General features: G+C 32.2%; 1 protein-coding gene across 5 annotated transcripts in view; it reads right to left on the reverse strand.

The window, feature by feature from the left end:
• Positions 1 to 26,555, reverse strand: part of LOC121126683 (uncharacterized) — a 65,250-nt gene extending 38,695 nt beyond the window's left edge. For 4 of the 5 annotated variants that reach the window (XM_040721985.2, XM_040721983.2, XM_071891927.1 and 1 more), the window contains exons 1-2: positions 25,253 to 26,519; positions 4,656 to 5,085 (exon numbers count right to left, since the gene is read on the reverse strand). In XM_040721985.2, coding sequence (XP_040577919.1) covers positions 4,656 to 5,085; positions 25,253 to 26,350 — 1,528 coding nt within the window. In that variant the 5' untranslated portion in view covers positions 26,351 to 26,519. Of the gene's footprint in view, positions 1 to 4,655; positions 5,086 to 25,252 lie in introns of all 5 variants that reach the window. The other variant, XM_040721984.2, reaches the window with a different exon arrangement.
• Between the last annotated feature and the right edge of the window lie 324 nt (positions 26,556 to 26,879).

A 26,879-nucleotide genomic window follows, 5' to 3' on the forward strand; every position in this document is an offset into this window, starting at 1 on the left:
TTATACTCTTTGGAGTCCCGATGGGACGTATATTTCGATAAATTTATTTTGTTGTTTTGATTTACTAATTTTCTTATCTTTCCCTAAGTGGCAAATATTTTTCGATGTCATAATCTTTTGTTTTCTTTTCCGTAAGCAATATTTGCCTGATGCAAGAAGTTGATTTCCAAATAGACTAAAAGGGCCCAATTCTGTTCTGTCTTCCTCGTCCGAAATACTGTCTTGGATCAGGTGGTTCAATAAATTTCCACCACAGTAGGACATTTTTTCCTGCATAAATAAAATTTATATGTACTCATATATGCCTAGTGTGTTCATATGAACACGCTAATGTGAAAGTAAAAATTCAAGAGGAATAAACTAACTTTACTCAAGTGTTTAATTACATAAAGAAGTACAAGAGTCTCAAAAATAGAGGGGTTTTTTTTTGTTTTGCGAAAATGTTTTTCAAATTTCTAAATAGAATAAATTACTTTCCACATGAATCCATAACCCGTTATTGTTGTTTGAAAGTACACCTCATAATGGTATAAAAATTAATTGCATGATTTTTTTTAAGTGTTGTACAAAAAAAAAAAAAAAAAAAAATAAGAAATAGGGGAAGTACAAAGTTTACACAAGTTTAATAAGAATTATCTTGTTAATACGAATTTATATGAATTTAAACATAAAAACTTGTATTGTGATCATATGAACATAATGGGATAATGTTGTCATGCACATACATAGACAAGAGTTAATAAATGTAAACAAGCCTACCAGATCTCTTAGATGGCTATTTTAAGATTTGCTAGCGATTTATTTTGTCTATCTAAAAGAAGAAATTCAGACTCAAAATGCATGTTATTTACTACATCATGGGTTGTGAGGGAATCGTCAATTGTAACAAAACTGAGGGAACGTTTTCGATGGTTCTGTTAAAAAAAGTTGTGAAATTTCTTAGAATTTATATTTATTAAATTAATCAATTATATCTTGGACTTAAATTACTGAATAAAAGTTATTAATCGGCGTGCGCTCTTCCTTTTAAAACTGATAAATAGTGCTATCAGTGTAGGATCTTCAAGTCATGGGTCGTATGTAGCATTCCATGGTATAGACTCACTTTGATGATTACGACTATGGACACTACAACTGGCCTTACTTAACATCTGAAGACTAACCATAAAATAACTTGAGAAATTACAAGATATGAATTTCGTCATTCAGTTACCAAGCAGAAAAAGATAAAAATTAGACATCTTCCAGAAAAAGAGAGCTTGTAAGACACCTTCCTCAAATTATGACCGTCAATGGCATTTCAATAAATGTTTTTGTTATGTTGTTTCATCAAAGACAGAGGCTAAACACACAAGCAAAATTTATCATGGCACATTCCAATCAGAGCAAAACTAATATATCTGCAGAATTAAATGGGGGGATCGATTTAACTCCACTCTAGGTAAGTGGACAGGTTGCAACACCAAGCAATTTATAAATACCACAAGAAAAATAAACAGCAGTTTAGTCTTTATATTTGTTACACTACCAAAGTTTTAAAATGGATAGTGAAAGCCAAATAAGCCAAACATTAATCATAAATTATATCTCGATGTAATAGATAATTTGTACCATTAGTCTTTTAATAGTATATATCTAAGGTGTACAATCCCGTTTTTTGGGACTGTTAGTACTGCACATTTCTGCATTTCTTCTGTGAGATAGAATGCAGATTATTATAGAATACTCACTCAATGGGGGTAATGAGCAGGACCAAAGTTTCTAAAGTAGCTGTCCAATGATAGTGTTATCATTTTGTTTGTTTGGTTATTGATAGGTGTAGTATCCCTCCTTTGGCTGTGCATTTGAAAAAAATAACAAATACTAATTCAGGGTATTTTGCAAAATAAACTTTATATGAGTGTGTCAACTAGAGTTTCTACAATAGTTACAGATGATTTATTTTAAAGTTTCTCAAGGATTGGTGGATTAAACCGGATGTTTCCCCGTGAATTGTCTGAAAGAATGTTCCATTATCTTCTTTTCTTTCCCCCCTTTTTTTTTCCTCTCTCTCTCTTTTTGCTCTGGCGTGCGAGTATTCATAGGGTCAGACCAGTTACGTGAGTTTACCTTATCTCACTGTATCAGGAGTCCACTCAACTTCTTAATGAGATTTGGTAGTTTTCCTCGTCTGGATTTAGTCCAGTCATCCCTCGTAGAACACAGAGTCTAAATTAGAAAATCGCTTGAAATGGATAATCAAGTTAGAAAAATCTTCATTTGATTCCTTTTAACTTCTATTGGTCGTAACCCTTGGAGAACATCCGCACTTAATAAATGAAGAATTATCTTAGATCATAGCAACCTTTAAATTATAAGCACATCAATGTCTCCCTTTGAATGATTCAATTGTTTAAATGTCTAGTGTTTTTTTTTAATTTTATGATAATAAAAGCATATTGTTGAAGTACATATTTGTAATTAACATATCTTTTTTTTATATCTCATATCTAGAGCCTTATATCTTAATCTAAAAGTGAATTGATCCAGTCATAGTTTCTAATCTTGAATATATTCATCTATAAACAGTATGTCCAAAAATTGATGCTGGTATTAAAAATATCCTTTTTATAGTTTAAAAAAAATAAAAACGGTTGGAATAAAATGAAATTTGGTTGATACAATCATTAGGCAATATTGAAGTTTTCTTTGATTTTTGATTGCATCATACATCAGTGTAAGAGGACTCAGAAAACACCACAGGATGTTAGTTGAAATTCAATATCCGAAATGGTGCGAGAGCAATCTTTATAGACCAGGGCCAAGGCTGTTGGCATGATAGAGAGTGGATCAAGCCAGAGTGACGTTGCTCAAAGGTTACAGATTCCTCTCAGGACCATTGAGAGAATTGATGTAAAAAAAGGAAGGATGGACAAACCCTTGAAAATCAGAAGGGTCGAGGAAGGGAATAAAAAAAAATTAGTAAAGCTCCCGAACTGGTGATTTCAAAATCTTTGACCAAAAAGAGGCAATCCACCAAGAAACTTGCAGCAAGATGGACTTCAAAGGGCTTTCCAATAACCAAGTTATCTGTCCACAACTACTAGATGCACTCTTTGAATGTGTTTTCCATACAAACCTCGTCTGCACCCCAAACTTTCAGAAAACCAAGGAAGGCCCGGCTTAAATTTTATTGTGAGTGGAAACACTTGACTAGACATGACCGGAAATGTATCTTCTTCAGTGATGAAAGTCCATATGAGCTATTTCATGTCCCAAATCCGCAAACAGATTGGGTTTGGGCAAGATATAAGGGAGATGTGGAATCCACTCCAACTGTGAAATTTCCTCTGAAAATTCAGGTTTGGGCCGTTATCAAACACCAGGCAGTGTCAGATCTTCACCTGATTCCACGAAACCAAACTGTGACGGCCGAGTACTACGTAGTAGAGATCCTCAGCAAATCTCGTATTGAAGAAACTTGACCTCCTTTGAAGAGGAAAATATTGTCTGACACATCAAGAGCCATTTTCCAGCAGGATGGTCCCCCTGCTCATCATTCCAAAAAGGCACAAAAGTGGTGTTCAAACTTGGCTTCCTGCCAACAGTCCTGATTTGTCTCCCATTGCAAATTTGTGAGCCTCTGTCCAGAGAGAACTTTTTGGACATACTGTATACAAGGATAGATTTCTACCCAAGGAAGGATTATATTGTAGTTTTGTATGAAGCTTAGCTCGGTTTGGTTCTCTTCTTAAGATAATTTTTCACCTCATCATCATGATACCCTTATATGTAAAAATTGAGCAACTCTTTTTGAGGATAAGGTATCTGGTATCTTATCTTTGGTCCTAATTCTTAAAGAACATGGGAATTTTTTCGTCTTTAAGCATCACTAAATTTAAAATTTAATCTAAAAAGGAGTTTTGTTTTTCATCATTATTAAGCCTAAAAAGAGAAACGTATTAAGTTCGGAACAAAATACATAACCAATAAAAACACTTTTTTAATAAATAAATTACACAATTTTACATAAGTTTTAATAATCGTACATTTAATTATCGTCTTCAGGGTAACAATTGACTCTGAACGATAATAGTCCCGAATAACTATAATCCCAGATATTTCAGAATTCAGACTACTAAGAGAAAAAATAAGATCAGTTTTGGATTCTTCGCTCAATGAGAAATTTCATTATTGGTTTCAATTCATTTGATCAAAATTCGTGTTCCCCAGTTTAGTTAACTAATACAAATGGTAAAAAAGGTTGATTGTTAGAAAAAGACTACCAGCAGCATTTGAAAATCTTTTCCTTTCAGTAATATTTAAAAATTATTTAATTTATTTAAATTTCTACCATAGACCTACACAAAGGAATCATAATGAATAAATAATCTTTAGATTTTTTTATCAGAATTATGATTACACTAAATGATAAATATTCAGAAAAAATATAAGTATGATATTATATCGGTTTAGATGCGTGGTTGTTAACATTTCTGCCGTAATGAACCAACTGCAGAATCAAATAGAGCCATAACTATTGTCAAAACTTGTTAATGTTAAATGATTCCTTGACTCCCCCACCACCCGAGTTAAAAATTACTGTTAGATTGTTATAAAATAATTTTTTTTACTCTTTGTAATAACAGTATATAAAACTAAATTTATAAAATTACCTTTCTTTCCTTCTGACAAAGGCAAATGACTAAACGACGTTGATTTACTATCACTTATACTTTTTTTATCTCCATCACCTCTGAATTTGGTTGTATTTTCAGGTAGAGATTTCAAATTATCATCGGATTTAGCTTCAAAAAGTCTTGCATGTAAACTTGAAAATGGGAAACCTCCTTGAAGACCTAATAAAGTTGTAGAAGAGAGAGGTGCTGAACCGAAAGGTTTTGCTCCCCAATTTGAATACCCAATTTTACTTTTCGATACAATAGCTGCCCATGAATTGTATAAATTGTATATGTTATTGTAAGCTTGAAATTGAGGATGACTCCGAGTGGAGGACGAATTAATAATCGAGGGATCTGTAACTGGATCAATTACTCGAGGTTTTTTGCCACCAGAATCCTGAATTGAATGTAAATATTCGTTCGTCTGAAATTTTTAAAAAAAAAGTTATAAAATTTTAATACTTATCTGTAAAGTAAGTCGCACTCTTATAAACTATATTCGACTATCTACGAAAAACAATTTTATCAAAACATTAATTAGACATTGAGTGTTGGATCTAACAATGATGAAAGTGTCACAATAGTTACAAAAATTCTGAAACTAGGAAACGAGGGGTTAATTAGAATTACCGTATTAGTACATAGGAAGTTTTCCTTCAACTTTAATGAGTGATACTGTTGCTTAACCCCTTCACTTAAACAAACGATTCAAAAGTAGAGTTTGCGGAATATTTTTTTTTTTTTTAATGTGTGAATTCAAATAACATGACATATTTTCAATGAGAGGCATTCTCAAATTTCACTATTGCCCGAATATTAATACTCTACAAAATGTGATCAATGATTTAGAAGGTTTCTCTGTTTTATAAAAGACAATGTACTTACATTTTGTTTATAACCAAAACTTCACCTAGGGTAACATTTTGCTATATTAAAAAAAAAAATGATGGCCCTTAACCTTTGTTAAAGCCAGTTTTTGTAATACACAGCAGAAAAAGTAATTGTGCAAGGAAAAAATATTAACCCGAAAATGAGACAATATCTTCTAAATGTCTGGGAATTAATGAACTTTTTTCAATATTTATTTTCTTCTTTGATAAAGAAATTGACAAATAAGATAAAAATTATACCCATTTAATTTATCACTAATATAAAATTCTATCACAGATTAATTTCATTATTCAAGTATCATCATTTTTTTTCCTAATTTTAATCTATAAAAAAAATCATATGAAGAGTCATAAGTCCAATTGTTTTTGGGATAACAAAAGTAGAATAAAAATACATGATTATGTTATGAAGGACCGTTGGCTGGCCATGGGACAGTCACTTTTTTTTGATCGCCCACCTGAGCTAAAGCATTAAAATAAAGTAACTAAAGGTGACCGTTAGCTAGAGGAGATACAATGGTGCAGCGTTTTAAGATTTTTCACAAAATGTCGCTTTCAATATGACATCACTCAGTTATTTTTCTTAGTGGGATATAATAAAGAGAAATGAAGCACGCTTCACACTCTAAAATTGTTTTGGGAAAAAATAAATTATTTTATTCTTTGATTTTTCCTTTTATGAATATACCACATAAGAGAAAAGGAGTTTTCAATTATACATTTATTAATTTATATTATAATAATAAATATAAAGTTTAAGATAAGTGATGAATTATTGTCAGAGGTGGAAACTTGGACTAAATAGGTAATTCCGTTTTGTGGACATTGAATGTACATCTTATATAAAAGTAAAATATATTAAATAACTTCTACTTATATATCAAAATAATAACTAAGCCTCAAGCTTACAAAAAAAAAAAATATTATATATATATGTGCACCAAGACATTCTTCAGCTATTGATCACGTGGGTCCTCGTTTTGCTAATTGCTTTAAAGCTTTAGTTTGACGTCTCGATAGAATAAAGGATGACCGTTGAGACTTTTAATTTTATGAATAATTGTAATAAGTAATTAATATTTAAGAAGTAAGGGGATAAACCCAACTTAAATATGTTTCCTATTCAATGTAATCGATTAGTATTAATTATTTATTTATTCATATAATTGACGTAGTTATATTTACCCTCGTACCTTTAATAACGCATATATAGCTTATTTATTATATATTTGATATGAAAATTTGTAACTAACCCGGAAAATCAATTAGAATCGATCTATTTATAGACATTTTTTTTTAAATTAATTTGTTTTATTTATGACTATACACATTTCAACGAAATTATAATTATAAAAAGATAGGTAAAAATCACTTTCAAATACTACAAGTTGTTTTATAAATTTTATTAAAGGAAACCAGACATTCTTAAATGGATCTTAACCAGTAGAATTGCTCTCTTGAGTGAGAATTTCTAAATATGAGTTGATAAAACTAAGTAGTTTCTTAGAAACAGTGCTGTTGAGTCGGTGTTGTGCAGTTGGTGGAGTCAGTCAGGAGTCGGAAAATTTGTTCCAACTCAGACTCCGCCTAGAAAATACACACGATTTACTATTATACTTACTATATTCAGTATTGGGACAAAGATTTTAAACATGTATGTAATATAAAGCAAAAGACTACATCCACTATATACACTTGAATCGGTTCTAGGACATATTGCCGAATGACCACTTCGCCGAATAAAACAAACATATTTGATGATGATTCATTATTGTTCCCATTCATGTTAATATTATAAACGAACCCTTTGAAATAGAATCGAGAACGCTAAAAACATCTCTTCAACAAAAAATGTAAAATTTGGAATATTCTCAGAAGAAAATTTTCATATTTATCTCAAGGAATATTTTTTTATGATTCCTATAGATATTTCAGACAAAAAAAAATCATTGGCGCCTAAGAGATAATGAAAGCGTTCTCGTTTTTCTACGTTCAATCTAATTTAGCAATTTCATTCGGAGTATCCCACTTATTTATGTCCCAAAAACTGTGCGCCTTTATTTAATGAGCACGCCAGAGTATGTATACTGTACAAGCCTGGTCCTACATTATGATTGGAACGCTGATCGGAACAAAAATAATGGCTGAACAATTAACAAAAAAAATTGAACCAAACGCTTACAAGCCTGAAAATATCTAAAGAGGCAATCAATGTTCAAGAAATTTTTAGGTAATAAATTATATAAAATTTACTACTGTTTCCCAAGACTCTTAAATATATAAACATCATACATAAATTTCTTCTGTTAACCAATAAACTTTTTTGTGTGTGTGGCTGTACTTTTTATAATCAAACTGAGATCCTAACCTCTGTGACGAATCTATGGATAATTTATTTCAAAAATGTGAAATCAGTATATTTATAGTATGTTAAAATAAAGTAAACTTCAATAAAATTGAAAGATAGACTGTCTATTTTATAAATTACCGGGGAAATCTCAAGTTTTATAACATCTTAAAGAGTCTATACTCAACATTGAGTCCACTGCCATTAATTGTTGATTTCGATAAGGTAATATTTAATGCATTCAGTGAAACTTTCCCGACTTATAACACCATTGGTTCTCTTTTTCATATGGACAATAATTTGTATAGGCAAAAAGGGGAAAAATTATCTTAATCTTATGCTGCCAAGTAATTGCAAAACTTCATATCCTACAAAATATCAAAATACATGGAGACTGTTGAGCTACCCGTCGACAGTGAACAGGCTTATGAGTCATTCCACAAAGACTTCTTGAAGATTTGGCAGAGTTTCAAATTAAATTATAGCAATGCTAAATTTGACGACCTGTTGCTCAGGACTTTCTGCTATTATAACAGCCTACATCCGATTAAGTAATTTATACAAAGACCTAAAACCCTTGTTTGAAATATGATGATGTATATAATCAAGGTAATCAAAGAATTGTCAATATCATATACTGACGTATATTAGATATAAAAATAACTCCTGAAAAAGATAGTACTGAAAAAAAAATAATGTATATTCAATATATTGTTGAATAAAACTAATTTAACAAAAAAGCTTTTTATTTAAAGACACCACATATATATATAAATATACTATAGATGAAAAAAGGTACTTTTAGGGTAAGGTACATTCTCAAAAAGCTCTCATGATCATTTTTTCATTTTTTTAAATGTAATTTTTGATTTGTGTATTTTGAAATTACCATGTCGAGTCTGAGTATCGCACAAGACTTCATAAAATAAGAGGGTTTTTTTTTCTCACGAATTTCATTTCGATAGAAACATAATACAGCAAGATAATAATGCACTGTTAATACAAGACAGTATGTATCTCTAAAAGGGCTCGAGCCTTTACTTTTCTTGTTTTTAAAACTAATTTTAAAGGATCTCAAGAAATTAAAACAGTTGAGAAACTGCTTGGGATGTCAACTATTCTGGATTTTTCCGTTCTAGGTCAAACGTGCATATTATATACGATAAACCAAAATTAAGTACATTTTATTCAGTAAAGCCCAAGATGATACTGTAAAACTGATCATTCCCTATATACAAAACCTTATCTGTTGTTATAGGTTGTTTCTCGATTCCATTATATTACTAAAATTTCCATAATCTTCCTTGCTGTTTTCCTTCTCTTCCTAACAAAATAAACGTAAAAACCAAGGTTAATAGAAATACAAGGTTATGCTATAACGCTTTTCCAACTGATGTTTGACTTCCACCACGCTTTTTTATAGTGACACCAGAGTATATATTGTTACTGTTACTCGTATCATTTCTATTATTATATACTGTTAATATTACAGTTTTTCTATGGCGTCAGAATCTGTTTGTCTGGCCCAGCAGTCGGTATGGTACATAAAATCGAAATTTTTGGCAAACCCGATTAAATTATGGTATAACCTTGTATTTCTATTAACCTTGGTAACAACTTAGTGTCTCTCCAATATGTTTTTCATTATCGACACGAATTTAATAAGTCCGATTATTCCAATTTTTGAATAGTATTCCACCTTTTTGTAACAGAACTTTGAGTTCATACCTTTATCCAAGGAAGGCTATAGCTAAGAGGAAGGGGCATGCTTATTATGCTTTTTTCCTTTTAATCCCAATGGAGGTGAAAGATTGGCGTACTATTAAGGCGCAGTGTGTTTTATACATAAAGGAGGGAGTCAATATATTTGTTAAACACTAAATGTTTTTTGGTTTATTTCATTCTGCAGATAACTGAATGGAATCAATATGAAAAGCTCACAAAAAGGACTGGAACAGCATTGGTTCAAAATGTTACATGACTGATTCACCTTTGTCATTTTTTATTTGATGTTAGTGACCTAGATTATCTGTTACTCGGTAAGATAAAATCTGGTCCTGAGGAAAGAAGGTTTGGATTGTACAGAAGGCTAAATGGTGCCAACTTCTATGTTTCTATTCGTTAATTCTTCGAGTTGGAAAAAAATCCCGTTAAAATCGATCATAAGATTTAACAATATGGAAGTAAATGAAATAAAATTAATACAAGACAAATTGAAGGATTTAAATAATGTCATTGAAATCATTGAAAAAGAAACGTTTCTCCGAATGTAGTGCCTCTATTTGTGCAAAGACAATGATTTCTTAAATTTTTATGGTTTAGAACAAATGAAAAACATTATTTTTTACGATGCAGGGAATATTTCTCGTTCACTTTTATTGAGGAACAAATGCTTCAAATGCAAAAATCTTTTAAAACAAGATAAGGTTGTTGAGTTCCTTGAAGAAATAGATCATTCTAATTTTTTACGGATATAAAAAATGGACAAGGGGAGGACTAATTTATCCAACAGATCTTGTGTTTTTGACTAATTTTGCTTATGTATAAAAAAGAAATATATTACGTTAATTAGACACTAAAGCATTATTTTTTCCTTTTCAAAATTTACGAATATTTTCATAAGGTGTTTCTCTAATAAAATTGAAGAATCTGACGGTTTACGTTGTTTACTTTCCAAATTTTGTAAAGAAGGGCATTATTTTTTTTTAAGTTATTGAAGAAATCGCCAAGAAAACTTTCAATTACATGACAAAAACTTGGTTTATTTTCTGTGAATGAAAATGCACATAAGAAAAGGAAATATGTAGCAGAAAACGATCTAGCTGCCAAAAGGCAAAAAATCAAAATTATCTTGATAAACTTTTGAATAAATAGTTGGTTTCTTATATTTATTTTTTATTGTTAAAATATATTATAAATATTTCAGTATACTATATGTAGTTGTCTGATTGACAGTTTCAGTTCCATTATAGTTATTTCGTGAAATATAAGTTATAACAATATCACCTTCCTGAATCTAGTTTGATTTATTCATTGACATGCCTACTTAAGTCTCATTTAAAATAAACAGAGAGTAGAGGCGATAACGATGTTTTTCTTTACTTAATACACAGAAATCCATAGAAGACAAAACATTTTTATCAGAACACTCCTTCATGCGAATATAATTCACTGTGTTGTAGTGGAATCCCCCCTATTCCGAACTTAAGTTCGTCCAACTCTAAAGTCCTTATGCTATCTTATCTGAGTTGAGTGTGATTGATGAAATTCTTTTGTTTTAATTCTTTTTGGATGCAATTATATTATCTATGGTTAGGTTCACTCAAGTGTTTACGCACAATTTAGCAAGCATTTATTCATCCTTTTTATTAATATTATTATCCCTATATCGTAACTTTTTAATTTTCCAAAAAAAAATTAAGAAATGAAGTGAGTTAACAATAATAAAAAGGGAGAAATTATGAGTGCTAAATTAGTCCGTAAGTATATCAGCGAACCCACCTGGCTTAACTTTATCTTCATAGCATAATTGAGAGTAAGAATCTGGTACCTTAAATTTTGATCATAGACCACTTGATTTTGTAAATATGCACAATGACGAAGTGTATTGTGGTATTCTAAAGAACTGTCACGAAATTCATCGTCGTTGATTGTTTGAGTAGCGCACTTATCAAGTAAACTTATCATATATTTTACTGCTACTTCTGTCATACGATCATTTTGGGGATAACATAGGCTCAAGGGTGACCAAACAATTCCATTTTTTGTGGAAATTCTTGAAATTTCTTAGAAGCATGAACACTCCCCTGAACCAATCTTAAATTTTTAGGGAATGCAAATCTTTGCACCACCTATAAAGGGTTTCAAAAATTTGTTCTGTATTGGTATCCGTTTTATAATCTTATCTGACTGTTTAACTAGATTGAGCATCTACAGACACAAGGTAAGACTTCCCATTTAACAAAATAAATACGTTGACATTGGTTATAGAATAGTTGAAGAAATAACAGTTAGCTCTAAGCCTTCTTGGTATTGATTTGCTCTTTGAATTTGACACGATTCGTATTTCTCAATTATCATTTCGATCTCATTGCTCATTCCAGACCATTAAATAGATTATTGTGCGCGTCTCTTTGTCTTAGTGATTCCTCCGAAGTTTAAACAATACGTCTCTTTGACATCCTTTTAATATAATAATTCGTGTTCCCGCCAAAACAAGTATACTCAATACACAGTCTTCACAGGACAGATCCACATATCAGATCCGGGTCGGATCTTTAGAAGTAAATTTTCAGCTACACGAACTTTCAGATCCAGATCCGAACACAAAATTAAACGGATACTTTGCTCAAATTTTATTATTAGTTTACCTAAAGTTCGGACCCAAATAAATTAGAATCAGGACTAAGCTTAGACTTTTACTGATAACTGAAGCCGAAAGAACTTAAATATTACATGTTAGTAAAACATAGGGCACTTCTTACCCTTTAATATGTCTTGCAACCTATCCGTCAAAAAGAAATAGAAAAAATAGTTATTCCTACTATTGAATTATTATTCAATATTAGTTATTAATTTTTCACAGCTTAATAAGAAATAATTTTTATCCATCCAATCAATGTTAATCACACTGATTAGAGAATAATAAAAAGAAACTTCGAAACCTTACAACCAAATAAAGTGTCAATTTTTGTTTTGTGTATGAAATAACGCCGTAAAATATGTGATACCAAAATACTCAGGAGAAAGAGTGGACAGACAAAAATCAATATAAGGGGAAGAAATAAGATTTCATCCACACATTCAAGTATATGTATATAAAAAATAGAGATGTGTCTTTGTCCCCTGCATGGGTGCCCACAACTTGAACCTAGGAAGCTAAAATTTTGCATGGGTGCCTCTTTTGAACCTGGTCAAACTATAATACATTTGTATATATACTTTTTATACATTCAAGATGGGCTTATCTATACACAAAAAAACAAAAACTGTTTTTTGGATCTCAAGGAAACAAGATATAGGGGATTGAGTTATAAAATAAGAAAACGTTGAAAATAACACTTTCTTTTCTTTTTTCCATTGTAAAAAAGGGATTTTTTTTTAAATATTGGATTCATAGATAAAATAAAGTTTGTAGAAAATTCGTTTGTATATAAATTTAGCAGATAAAAATTGACAGTTCAATCATTTTCTGAATAATTTTTTAACTTTTTTGAATTCTTATTATTATTTTTTTTTTTTCATCACTCAATTTTTAATTTTTTAAGAAAAAATACCACATAACGATGCTATTAGTGCATAATACTTTTTACACCATCACTGGCATACATTATTTTAAATTCCAAGAACATTTTATTAAATAATTTTTGCAACATTTACCAAAATGAACCACTTATCACGGTTTATTATTCAACATTATCATCCAAAACTGTTTCTTACTTTTTGCATGTAAGAAACAAATATTATTGGTTCGTGCTCCTCTTTACAATTCCAAGAAACGATATATTATACTATGTTTTTTCAAAATTATTTCAAAAAAGTTTTTGAAATTTTCTTCACAAATTTCGATTTGGCAATTTTTTGAAAAATTTCAAAAATTGGCCTCTCAATTCTTCTAAGCGACCTTCAGTCAGGCTTTTGGATAAACTTTCCACAGTAGACCGATGCACCTTCTTCTTCTTGTGTACTCTAACATCTTCATCTTTGGGTTGACCTTAAAGGCCCCCATAATGTCTTAAAGGAGTTGGTTGAAAATCACGGAAAATCTCACCATTATTCCGCCATGCTCAAGGACTTTTCACTAACTCTTCATTTCTATTCACCTCGTGCGTATGAATTTTGTCGTTCGAACTTTCTTTTTACCATCACCATCCAGTTTACGACGTATCGGCGTAAACTGGAAGCTTCACTTTGGTGGGTCTTGCACTCTTGCATTTTGTCTTTTTGCCTTCTGACGTTTTAGCCCTTCATGATGTCAGAAGTGGTACTGCCGGCGCGGATTAAATTGCTTATTATGGTTGTTCTTGCCTCCATCGCGACATAAACACACTTTTTGTGTATAACATGTACATTAATCAATGGCTAAGAATCTAAGCTATTCAAAAATAATTAGAACTTCTAGATTTAATCAACAACACCTACTCTAAACTGTATTTTTAGAAGGACTAAATACTTTTTCTATACCCGGTATGTTAAAATTCTAAATTTGAAAAAATTTGGTTTGATCACAATTAGTTCAAAATTCTGAACAACTTTCATTTTTTGTCTGAAGTCCTTATTTATCATTGTTTTTTAAATAAATGGGTTTTTATCATTGTTTTTCTAAGCGGCGCGAACATCACACACACATAAATTATTTTAATAATATGTAGGTGGTGATTGGTATTATCAGTTTAAAAGAATCTTGCTATTTTTTCCTAAAATACATTAGATGATAAATAATTTTAACTTAAAAATGTTGCTTTTAATTCACGTGTATAATGAAGAGACAACAATAAATATTTAAATGACAATGCAAACTTTCTTCTAAAATCCATGATCACTCACATGGGACATACGTCAGCTCATGAAGTAAGAGAAGAAGTTTAGTTAGAGAAAAGCTTCTACAGATTATATCTGTATTACGACTGGCACGGTACGGGGTTTTACCACAGTTCGGTTCGGTACGTATATACATAATCACATATTAATTAATTTGATATTACAAATATTTGTTGTTTTATTTTAAATCCTGGATATATTTTGCATAATATTCATATATAAATAAACGAGAGTAATTTTTTGGATAATATTTTTTTTGCAAAATCGAGGATATATTTTGCATCATAGGTATCTATCGCCCCTGAATATTTAGGACACCACTATTCAAGAATTATTCAGTTCTTTGTTCTTAGTTACTTCGAAGTAATCTGTTTTTTTTATGATGATTTCATTTAAGCATCCTTGATCAACAAATAGTTATGGATTTCTGTTACTTACAATTCTGCAGTATGCTGTAAAAAAATATGTAATTACTCAACTCCCAATCCTCATCACAGCAATACTGCCTGCACTGGCTTAGAGACGGCATGGGCAACTTTTTAACGACGCAATCAAAGATACATCGTTTTGCTTAATCACAAAAACTGTTTCGCTTGGCTTTACCATATTGATAAATTAGATTTCCGACTCCATTTCATCTGTAGCGTCTTCTGCAATCCCAATTAAGTTTCTGATTGTCTTTTTGCCAGGTAAACATGTCAACACAAAATCACCAGCTTTCAACTGAGCAGAATTATGTTAGTATTTGGCAACAGTAGCTTGCGCCGAGTAAGATATAAGGACAATGGTTTGAATCTATGATTCTGTATTACTTCACTTTTCACGTTATTGAATTAAATAGCATATGGCAGGGGTCTCCAACACGTCGCTCACGAGCTACCAGTAGCTTGCAATTCCTTTCCAGTAGGTCGCCAACTGGCCTCGGCTAGGTATTACTTTATCTTTGTACCTTTTTTTTGCTAACAATAATAATATTTTTGTGATGTTTCAATACAGAATGGGAGATGAGTACAGTAACATATCGTAAATGTTCAGTAATAGAAAGCTTATTCGTTTTGTTTGTTCGAAATCAGTGATGAGAATAAATGTTACGAAACATGAGAAGCTCTTGGCCATTTTAATTTTGTAAAAGTAGCTCTCAGAGGAAAAAAGTTTGGAGACCCCTGGCATACGGTTTTGTAGCTTTAGCGTTATGAATCTGTTAAGTACCTATCAGCATAGAGACATCCATCCAGTGTTGCTCAGGAAAAGTGTGATTTTCGGCTATTTCGGCAAGTGTTATTACCCTAATTTTTGTTGTTTATGTCTTGCACCCCTGCGCAAATTCTGTTGCATTGGAAACAACAACTTTCTTGCTCAAGACACACATTCTTACTAAATGCCTCAACCCCCACCTAGACCATCTACTGGACCTTTCATATGAGATGTGGCAAAATAGTTCCACTCACAAGTTTTCTAGATAATAGTTGGTTTTAAACTAAGAAAGATTAGCATCGGAGACAACTTTGATTTGAGTTACCTCTTTGTTTTCTTCTCTGACGATAGAGAGAAGACGGTCCATATATACATAGAATTTAACGTATGTCAAGCGTGAGCTCATCAAGCAGATACTTGAATCATATTTTCTGGGCAGCTACATGAGCAGGTGAATAGGGAGAATTGATTCTACGACCAGTGAGCAAATTGCAGCTCATCCTGTTGGATAGTTTCATAATTTTCACTGAAGTCTATTTAAATGGCAGCTTGAGTCCTGGTCATTTATCTTCCAAGAGCTTTAGAATGTCCGCTTCAACTACTTCAACTTTCATTTTCTGAAATTTCTTATCGACTGTTTTCCACTGAAAGTAGGTTCTTTTGGCTTTCAGACCTGAAATTTGCTGAGATTAATCATCTCCAATAGAAATTGCAGCCTTCACATGAGCTTTCAGGTAAGTACATACGCTTTGAAGAATTGTGGTCGCAGATTTAACGATTAGTGAGCTCCCGTCCAGAGGTAGGCAAGTTTTGATTTCCCAATTTTGAAAGCACCGAAGCACATAGTAGGATGTGGATGGCACAGACGCAAACATTATGAGGCATGTCATTTTTTGGTCGCAAATCACAAATTTTGATTTGCCTATCGGGCTATTTCTTCGTTCTGAGACTAGTAAACTTCAATTGTTTCGCTAATGTTGCCGTACTAAAGACGTTTCTGAAATTTTGCTCCTTTAATTGTTTTCAGTATGAAACAATACAGCACGTTACAGACTTTTTCTTTCATTGAAAAATTCGGTAACGTGCTGTATTGTTTCATTTGGCAATGCTTATCTGCCTCTCATTTCATCGTTCCCATCATTCATGATGCGTAATCCAAGCTAGGTTGCAAGCTCTTGCACCACTTGTCGACTTTTTCTAGGACTTTTTGGCATTGCTCTCTGTAGCCCCTTCATGGCTTATCTTTCAGACTGACATGTTCCGAATTCGGCAGTTAAATAACAAAATTATATAGTTAGAAAAACCTAACTCAAAATAAAGAAAGTTTTAAATACTTGTTTGAAAAAAGTAGGCTACCGCTCACATGGTCCCGGAGGTAATTTCAGTTGTATAAGTGTGCTTTTTTTCTGCCACTGCCTCCGTTTTCTATTTCTTTCCAGTTGTCTCTTTACCCCTAGCTCTGCTTCTGACATTGTTACTCTTTTTCTAGGACGGCTCAAACGTCGAGAAGCTGCTTCATCAGCTAAACACTTAACATTTTTATTTACGTCGGCCTCAACTTTCTAGCAAAAAGTTAACTGATAATCTGCATTAGTTTTAACTATTTTGACTGAAACTAAAATACTGGTGCTGGAGGTTTTTTGCTAGAAAAACAAGAACGCTTTCATGTATGTCTGGGCCGCGAAAGCTTTTTTGTCTGAAATGTCTCTGGGAATCATTAAAAATCATTCCCGTGAGATAAATATTTAAATTGTCTTCTCAGAACATTACAAATTTGACATTTTTTGGTCGAAGAACAAACAAGATGAACTGATATCTTCTAATATCTAATAAATTTTATTTCTTCATTGTATCAACATGAATATGAAGTAAAATTGGTATGATGAATTCCGATTATAACTTTTTTTTATTTTTAGTACAAACTTGTTCACAAGCCTGGTTTCACCAACATTAAAGAAGTAGACTAGAAACAAAGACACTGAGAGTGTGCCTAGGTCTGTTCTATCACTATGAGAACCCAAAACAATATCCACTAAACTGAAATCTTAATTTTGAAATTTTCTCATGAAATGCATTTATTTATGTATATGAACAAATTTAACTAGCAAAAGGTTACCCGGTATTTTTCAATTGCTATAAACTTCCAATACCATACACATATTTTCTTGAAAAAATTTGTCTATATGAGATGTCCATCATACAATTTTGTCAGAAGTTCCCAAATTAAAATTTGCGTAGAAAATCGCAACAACACGATTTTGTACTATTATAGCAAAAAAAAAAGTATTCATACAAATTATTGGGTTTGTAAGAGAAAGACTAACATAACAAGATTTAGTTCCTAATTGCAAATACAAATAAGTTATTGAGAATAATGTCGTCAAAAAAATAATAATCAATATTTTTATAAATATTCGAGTGAAATGTTTTGGGAATCTAAAATACTGTATTATAAAGTTCAAGTTTAGAAACACATCTTTTCTGGCATTTCTTCTTAAAAAAACTTACGTTTGATGAGGAAAAAAAAAAGAGAAAAATATTCAGGAAATGACGGATATTTCAGTTTAACATCTATGTCTATATTTCATATTGATATGCAACCGAATATCAACACAAATTCCAACAAACTTTTTTTTTCTATGAATCCAATATTCCATTGGAAATTGATGGTTTTGCACCTGAAAAACACGAAACTACAATTTTCACGGAAATCTTTTTGGATTTTGAAAAAAAAATAGAAGACTAGGCAGTATTCGGCTAACAGACATAAATCCATGTCGACTGGGGATGGAAATGTTGAGAGAAGGAGTATTAGGACTGCTAAGAAAGTGAGGCGTAGTGAATAGAGTATGGATGATAGGGAGGCTGAGAAAAGGGAGACTCTTGTTAGGATGAGAAGGCTTCGTAGTAGTAGGTCAGGTGGCTCTCTTTGTTAAATTTTTGGAGAGTATAGGGAATAGCTCATATCCAGGAGTAACCCTGGATGCTTTCTCTTCAGAAACACAGATTTCCCTTCCAACTGATATGATTTTCAAACCTTCTCTTCCTCCTTTGTCAGCTAGGGTGACGTTATAAACTCTTCAAATTCGCGCTCTTGTGTATTTTAGTTTTTTTATTCAAATTCTGCTTACGATAATGTTGATCCTCTTGCACTCAGGCCCATAATATCCTCGTGAGCCATCATTGGCCCTACAAATGCCATGGTTAAAAAAAGTGAATTATGAGGCCATTCTTGATTTTCCAGGAGATGAATAGATCTTCTTCAGTAGTGATATCGTTCTTGATGATGATGGTCTAGAGGAAGTGTCTAAAGAGTTCCTCAAAACCTTGAATGGTGGTTACTCAGCTTTTCCAGATCATATTATTCGCCTCATAGTTGGTTCCATCATCATGCTCCTTCCAAATTTAGATCCTAGCAAAGGACATTGCAATGGAACTAGGTATATTGTTTTGAGTATGAATAGGAACTTCATTAACAGCGAGGAAACTCGAGTCCTGATTCCAAGGTTGAAGCTTCTAACAAGTGATGACTATCCTTTTAATTTTTCAAGAATACAGTTCCTAGTGAGATTAGCGTGTGGCATAACTGCTAATCAGAGCCAGGGGCAAACTTATGACTTTCTTCTTACTAAGCCATTCTTCACACATGGTTAACTTTATGTAGCTTTGATTCTTGTAGGTACGAAGGATTCCGTGTTAATATTCTTGGTAGAGGGAGATAGGAATGAGACAGTGAACGTTGTCTATAAAAAATTTATGCGTAAGGCTGGGATTTTAGATCCATACAAATGTTTTTATATAAAATTTGAACTACTACTAATGTTGTAATTAGGATTGAATTATTGATTGATTAGAAAATGAATTTAGTAACTTATTATCTTAAAAAGAATCAAATAAAGTACTAAAAGGTTATTCCATTGTGTTTGGGGTTCCAATTTTACAACGTTTCCCCTATTTATTCTATGAATACATTATTGAATTAACAATTTCATTAATCATTCAATCTTAACAACAACAAAAATATGTATTTAATAATGTTCCTGTGTTCACATGCCAATCATGATATATAGATAAGAAGTATTAAGAGAAGACACTTATAAATGCAAAGTTAAACTAAATTGAATCTAATGAGGTATTATATAAACGAATAATTTATATAAAAATAAGAAATCCATATTATATACAAATGAATGTGATGAAAATCCGATATATGGTTAAATAAAATTGCAAATTATTGGCATGGACTCTGTTATTGGCTGCTACTCCTATATATAATAAAATAAAATATGTGCGTCACATATAAATTATGTACCAAAGTTTGTTGTTTATAGACTCCGGAACCGGCAGAGTTACGACTAAAGGTTATAAAGTATAAGGCGTAGATCTAATTATGATCTTTTAAATATGCCGGTTTTTTATCCGACTATTTTTAGCGAAGGTACGGAGAATTCCGTTCCGAAAAAACAAAGATGGGAAAATCGAAATAAATCCATCTTCGAACTAATCAATTGCAAAAATTATAACAATGATAAAAGTTGGCCATATGTGTTGGCTAGCATTTGACATAAGTACAAGTTTGATATATTCGGCCGTTTAGCCCCTTTCTTCAGGATTTGAAGGTAAAAAAAGTAGTGTCATTTTTGACCCGAAATACGCTTATTTCGGAAATGTTACTAACAATCCGGAAATCTCTAATGGTTAAAAAAGTTGAGACATAACTTGAAATTTATTGCAAGCTTTTAAATATATATATATATCTTTAAACTGGAGGCCAAGACAACGGGCAGGGTCAGGCAAGGAAATTTTTATAGCGCCTCTTTTTCAAAATGCATTTTTTCACCAAACTTTAATGGTTAATGACGCCGAAAATAAAGGGGGTACGGCTATATTTCATAGAATAAATGTTGTATAACATGAAAAAATGAATGGGGTCGGCTGGGTTTTTCCCAGATACCTTATGCCAAGGTCTGGAGAAACCGGTTCTACAAAAAATGGGAAAAATACCTGTGCCTGATTTTTTTACAAAAAAATGCCACAAGATTTTTTGAACAAAAATATTATATTCCCAACTTTACAACAATAAATTATTTTGTATTCCCGTAATACTTTGATACATGATTTTTGCAAAATTTGTACCTTAGAACGCTAAAATGGCAGTTACCAAGAAACCCGCAAAACTAAAAAAAAAAAAAAAAAACTTCAAATAAAAAAAAAATCCAACTTAATACAAATCAATTTTCAAATTTACAATAAAAAAAGTTTGCTAAATTTTTTCATAAGACAAAGTTATGAAAATTTTCCAATTTAACCCATTCTAAGTTTGAAGGTAAAAAAAGGTCAAAATTTTGTGTTTTAGTCATTTTCTTGTCACCGCTTTTTAATTAATATTTTTCGAAAGAAATTTTAACTTAAAAATAAGTAATTGTATTTATATAGTCTATAAAATAATATTTGTATACCCACACTTCATTTACGTTTTCCAACAAATTTTTTTTCTTTTAGAAAACCTTATGCCAAAGTCTTGAGAAACCCGTTTAAAAAAAAGATAAGCTCAGTAATGGTGTTAAATTAACTTTAAAATAATACATTTTATACTAAATATATGGGATATTAAATTATTGACGTGTACGAACTTGGCATGACGCCCCATTTGTCTGCTACAAGACGGTACTTTTTGAAGAAAAAAAATCCTATATAAACATTTTAAGGATTATTTTCAATTTACGCAATATTTTGCTAAATAATTTTTACAGATTTTGTACTCCTGAAACCTGTTATGGGGGGAAAATTTTATAATATTTTTGTCAATGTTTTTTATTACCTAAAGCATTTTTAAACCAAATTTTGACGTAAAATAAGCAGTTGTATTCATAAAATGTATATAAGTTGTAGACTTAAAGTTCATCTACGTCTTGCACTATTTGTTTTTCTTTTTAGAAAACCTAATGCAAAGGTCTGGAGAAACCTGTTCAAAAAAAAAAGGTAAAAGTAGTCATGGTAAGTTCTTAAAATTGTATATGGTAAAATTGACTTTTTCACTAAATTAATATAGGATTGCAAATTATTGGCATGTGCAAATTTGGCTTGCTAGTGTATATACTAACAATTATAATATGAATGTTTCGTTGTTGTCTAAAAAGATCCTTATAATTATAATTCTCAGGGATTCTTCACACTATATCAATCCGGTTAATTAAGGTAATTTACTAAGTCTCATCAATGCAAATCTCCCCTCCCTCCTTATTAATGCCTCTTGTAACCATAATAGTACTCTAGATGAGAAGCACATTAAATATTTACTTTAAAAATTCCCAAATTGAAATTCGCAAAGAAAATTGCAAAACCCTTTTTTGAATAAAGAATAAAGTTGTCTAAAATATAAAACTTGATAACTGGTTCATTCTTATAAAAATTATCTAATAAAATCTTCCGGAAGTTGAAAATATTCTGTCGCAAATGTTGCGTCGGCATTTTTTTGCGCAACAAGCATCGTTCTGAGTCATTTTTCCATAAAAAACTGAAAATGGACATTTGATGAAAAAAAAGAGGGAAAAAATGAAAAATTATTCAGAAAATGACAGATAATTCAGTTAAACATCACTATTTCTTTGGCAAATTTATATGCAAAAGAATCTCCAGTAAAATTTCTACAAACTTTATTCCATTTACAAATCGTATATTCCATTGGAATTTCATTTTTTTGCACCTCAAATAAACGAAATTGCAATTTGCCCCGATTTCTTTTTTTAGCACATAACTTTTTTGATTTTGAATAAATTTAGAAAACGTAGTAATTCGTATGGTTGTTTTCGAAACGCCAATCACTTATTTATAAATAACTCAAACCCCTATCTAGTCTCCTTCAGCTTCACTAAACGGTTTTTAGGTTTTGGGCATAGCATAAGCCCCCCTTCCCCTTATATGACTTCCCCAAAAAATCGAAACCCCCATCTTAGCCTGTACTACCTCAAAAGAGGGACCCATTCAAAATTTCAGCTTCATAAGTTTAATGGTGTGGGAACGTGTAAAGGACATATATAAACACACGCACACACAATCTCTCTTTTATATTTATACAGATAAAGAATAGCACCAACCTCTGAGTAGCTACAATGAAAACGAAGACATCATATCTCGAATTTTGCAGCATTTTTAAAAAACATCAACAATAACAACATTCAACTTCCAAGATGAATGTGGTTATTCCTCGTGTTGTAATCATCAGCAGCATCAACTCGACTTAATTTAGAGTCGAGCCTTTCAAAAAAGTAAATAAACTTCTTTAAATTATAAACAAAACTAAGTTCAACTTAAATACGATGACATAATTATTTTTCATAAGTATGCAAAGAAGTCAACTTCTTTCTCCCAGCTCTATAAGAGCACAATTTAAATATTATCTCCCAGTTGGGCTGGTACAATACGGGGCTGTACCGTGGTTTGGTTCGGTGTGACCCTTAAGGTTAGGTACATTTTTACCTACGGTGCTGTACTATGTAATTACAAATTGAATATATTGATATCATGAGATTTTGGTACTTCATTATTTTTTTTTAATAAATAAAACAAGATTTAGATAGTGAGGTAAGACTTTAATCTATAAGCATCTTTCTACATAAGAAAAAAAATTCTGTATTTTCTCAAAGAAATATGAAATAATGATTAAATTCATCCAATTTGGCGAAAACCCAGTTGTATGGTGATTTAGATAAATTTGCCCATGTTTCCAAGTTAGCTACACGATATCTCGCAACTAAAGGTACATTTGTGATAAGCAAATGAATTTTTTCGACAGCTGGCGCTCTTGTGAGTGCTAATCGGTCTTGTTTCTTACAGGAAAATGTAGAGAAGCTCATCTTTTAAAATATATATAAATTCTTGAATATTGGTATATAACTCGGGCGTATTTCATATTAACTTTTTTTTAGAGAAGTAAAATATATTTAGGAATAACTTATTTGTACAGAAAATAAAATATCAAAAAAAAACTTGAAAAACTACATTAATTTAATTAAAAAAAACATTTTTATATTAGATGGTAAAGAACCGCGTACCATGAAGGGGGTACTGGAGTTCGTACCGAACCGTGGGTTTTGTGTACCGTCCCACCCCTACTGGGTCGTATATCATATTTAATCATAATGATGGAAGTTAGAAGCGAAAATACAGTGATTCCACGTCACAGAATTCGAGATAGGTGTAATCTAATCACTTTTATGATTAGAATGAACTAATTATTCGTATATATTTTCAAAAGAAATGGTTGTGATTTTGAAAAGTAAAATTAAAAACAGTGTCGAACGTAGAAGTAATAAGACGGAGTTGTTTCACCTCCTAATTGCTCTACGTTTTTATGCAACTGACTGCTATCAGATAGTAGATGGAAAATTATTAAGAATTCATAAATCTACTGTTTGTTGGATAGTAAAAAGAATATCGTCTACCATTGCCCCACTTAAGAAATAATATATTGAATTTAATCCCACATTGGAAAATAATAACTGTGCATCAATTTCTTGAACGTACTGGATTTCAAGTTGTTTTGGATTGTATCCACGCCCCAATAAAAATCATCGTATACTAAATGGAGAAGTGTTTCGAAATTGTAAGGGATATTTCTCTATCAATGTACAAGTTGTACGCAATTATAAGAATGAAATAACTAATCTCATAGATCGTTGACCTGATTCTACGCATGACAGCAGAATTTTCGATCATAGTAGACTTTGTGCTCTCATTGGGGATCAAAGGTTATCTCATTTGAGACAATAACTATCAATGTCGACCCTATATTACCAAGAAATCCTTAGTATTGATCTCAGTCTTTCATAAACATAGGCACTACTGACGACTTTATACTTGATGATCTCTCATCAAGAATTAAATGATAATAGCTTTAAAAAATAATTATTAACACTCTTCAGGTTACTAAACAGATTCCAAGGAAAGAGGCGACAGACGTATAAATGGGGGGAAAAAATCACACATTTCTGATAGGTTTGAAATATTCAAAGTACGCTATATACATATTTTGCTTCATGTCATTGTTAGGGCTGGGATATTCCCGATTAGGGATTTTTTTTTTTTGTAGACAAATATTAGTTTGATTGTCCTTGCATTCTACAAATGTGCCATATCTAGTAATTTTTGGATTGAGGGTGTGTAAATGAGTGCACCTTTTATTTGATTTGCTTAGACCCTCTTTATATATTACCAATTAGAAAAAATAATATTGCACGCATTTGGTCATATTTTATAACACTCTGATTGTATATTACCATTAGAGGATGTACAAAAGAAAAGTGTTAGTAACTACAGCGTTTAAGTTTTATTAATAATAGCATTTTTTGAGAGTACTATTGATAAGTTTAAGTTAAATTTTTTAAAAATTAATAAGACTGAAGTGATACAAAAGTAATTATAACATTTTTTTTTTTTTTTCAATGATAAATTTAATATTGTTAATGGTCAGTTGTATAACTGTCCGTAGAAAGCAAGCACAAACTTTATACTAAATAAATATAAGCTAAGGCTTATTCATAATTTGAAAAACCCATACTTTGAAGCACAGTTAGGGGAAAACGGACGAGATAAAACATAAAATACAGAAAATATCTTACTTCTGAACTACTCCGTTTATTCTGAAAACGGGATTTTACTTCAGTGAGACATCTTTCTCCTTCTTCTTTCTCGCGGCTACCTTGAGTATAAGAGGATTCACAGAGTCTTAAATAGGTTCTCCAGTGAGATGAGTCGAATCCCCAATGTACAGTTCGTTTCTCCGATGAATATGAATGTACGTGACAGACAAAACGCTGAGGGTTAAAGGCGCCCCCACAATCTATGCATTGAACACAGTTTGCAAATTGATGCGTATACAGTTGAGGAATAAGAAGTCCATAATTTCGTCCAAAGCAGTCATGTACAACTTTGAGATAGAGCGTAACAGAAGAGGGTAAAAGAAACCGAGGTGGTTGTCGATCTAAGAGGACAGAAAAAATTCTTTCTGCATCAGACTTAGTGATGAGCCCACATTGGCTAGCAGTAAGAGGAATGACTTTGAAGGACTTGAGAAGTTCCAACTGATCTGGAGTGCAAGTAGGACAATAAATACGTAGATCATCACAGACAGCATGGATAGCTTGAAGTGATATGGAATCCAAAATAGAATTAAGGATTTGAGGGAGGCAACAACGCTGTTCCCCGCCCACGTTGAAGCAAGCAATTCTCTCTCCCCACAAAAACGTTTCCTTATATTCCGCAGTTCCAGGATCCCTCGAAAGAAGAACTGGGTGTCCCTTGAGACCCACAGCCCCTTCAACCCTCAATCCCTTCACATCCTCCCCCTTCTCCACCGCCTTTTGCCGCTCCAAAATTCGCCGAATCATTTCTCCACTTAAATGTCGACCCGAACGACTATTTTTGGACTTGATACAACTCCATTCTTCCATCTTCGACAATGTCACGGAACTCGAATACAACCCACTTTCCGGAGCAGGAGTCTTCTTCTCCCGCACTGAGCGCCGACGCTTCCCGCCCACGCTCCACACACTCGGCCCCATGCACTCCCTCTCCAAACTCAGCTCCACGTCCGGCGGAAGGCTGTACCCACATCCCCCAGAGGGACCCGTCAAGCTACGACCTGCTGAGTCCATGTAACACTCCAGCAGCTCCTTCACCCGATCCGCCTTCTCCTCCGTCATTCTCCCAACACTCATCGCACACTCATCATCACAACACAACCCCGCCTCGATCACTCCCAAGTCCCACAATTCAATCCAATCCACTCCTAGAGCCAATGGCTAGAACTAAATTCTCCAATCACCTTTTCTTTCTTTCTCTCTTACTCTCTCTTACTCTCTCTTACTCTCTCTCTCTCTTCCTTCCTTCCTCTTCTCTCTCCTTTCCCTTTCCTTTCTACTCTTCTTTTACGTCCAACACGTTACCAGCTGTCAGCAACTGGTTGTTCGTACAAAAGTTGGTAGTCGTAACTTTAAGTAATATTCACTTGTTTAACGTCTTAAATTGCATCAAAATTCAAGGAGATTTCATCTTGGGAGCTCAAAGATAAAACTTTTGCTACATAAAATAAACAAATTTCCAATCAATCTTGATAAAACTCAGTCAATATCTTTCAAAATAAATAAAAACTTAACATATGCATTGAAGGCTAATCCATGGCTAATATTTGAATTCAATCATTGTAATAAGTACAAATTTTTTTGATCGATTAAGGATGATAAAAGT

The sequence above is a fragment of the Lepeophtheirus salmonis genome, chromosome 12 (genome assembly GCF_016086655.4).
Source record: "Lepeophtheirus salmonis chromosome 12, UVic_Lsal_1.4, whole genome shotgun sequence".
Taxonomy (NCBI): Eukaryota; Metazoa; Arthropoda; class Copepoda; order Siphonostomatoida; family Caligidae; genus Lepeophtheirus; species Lepeophtheirus salmonis.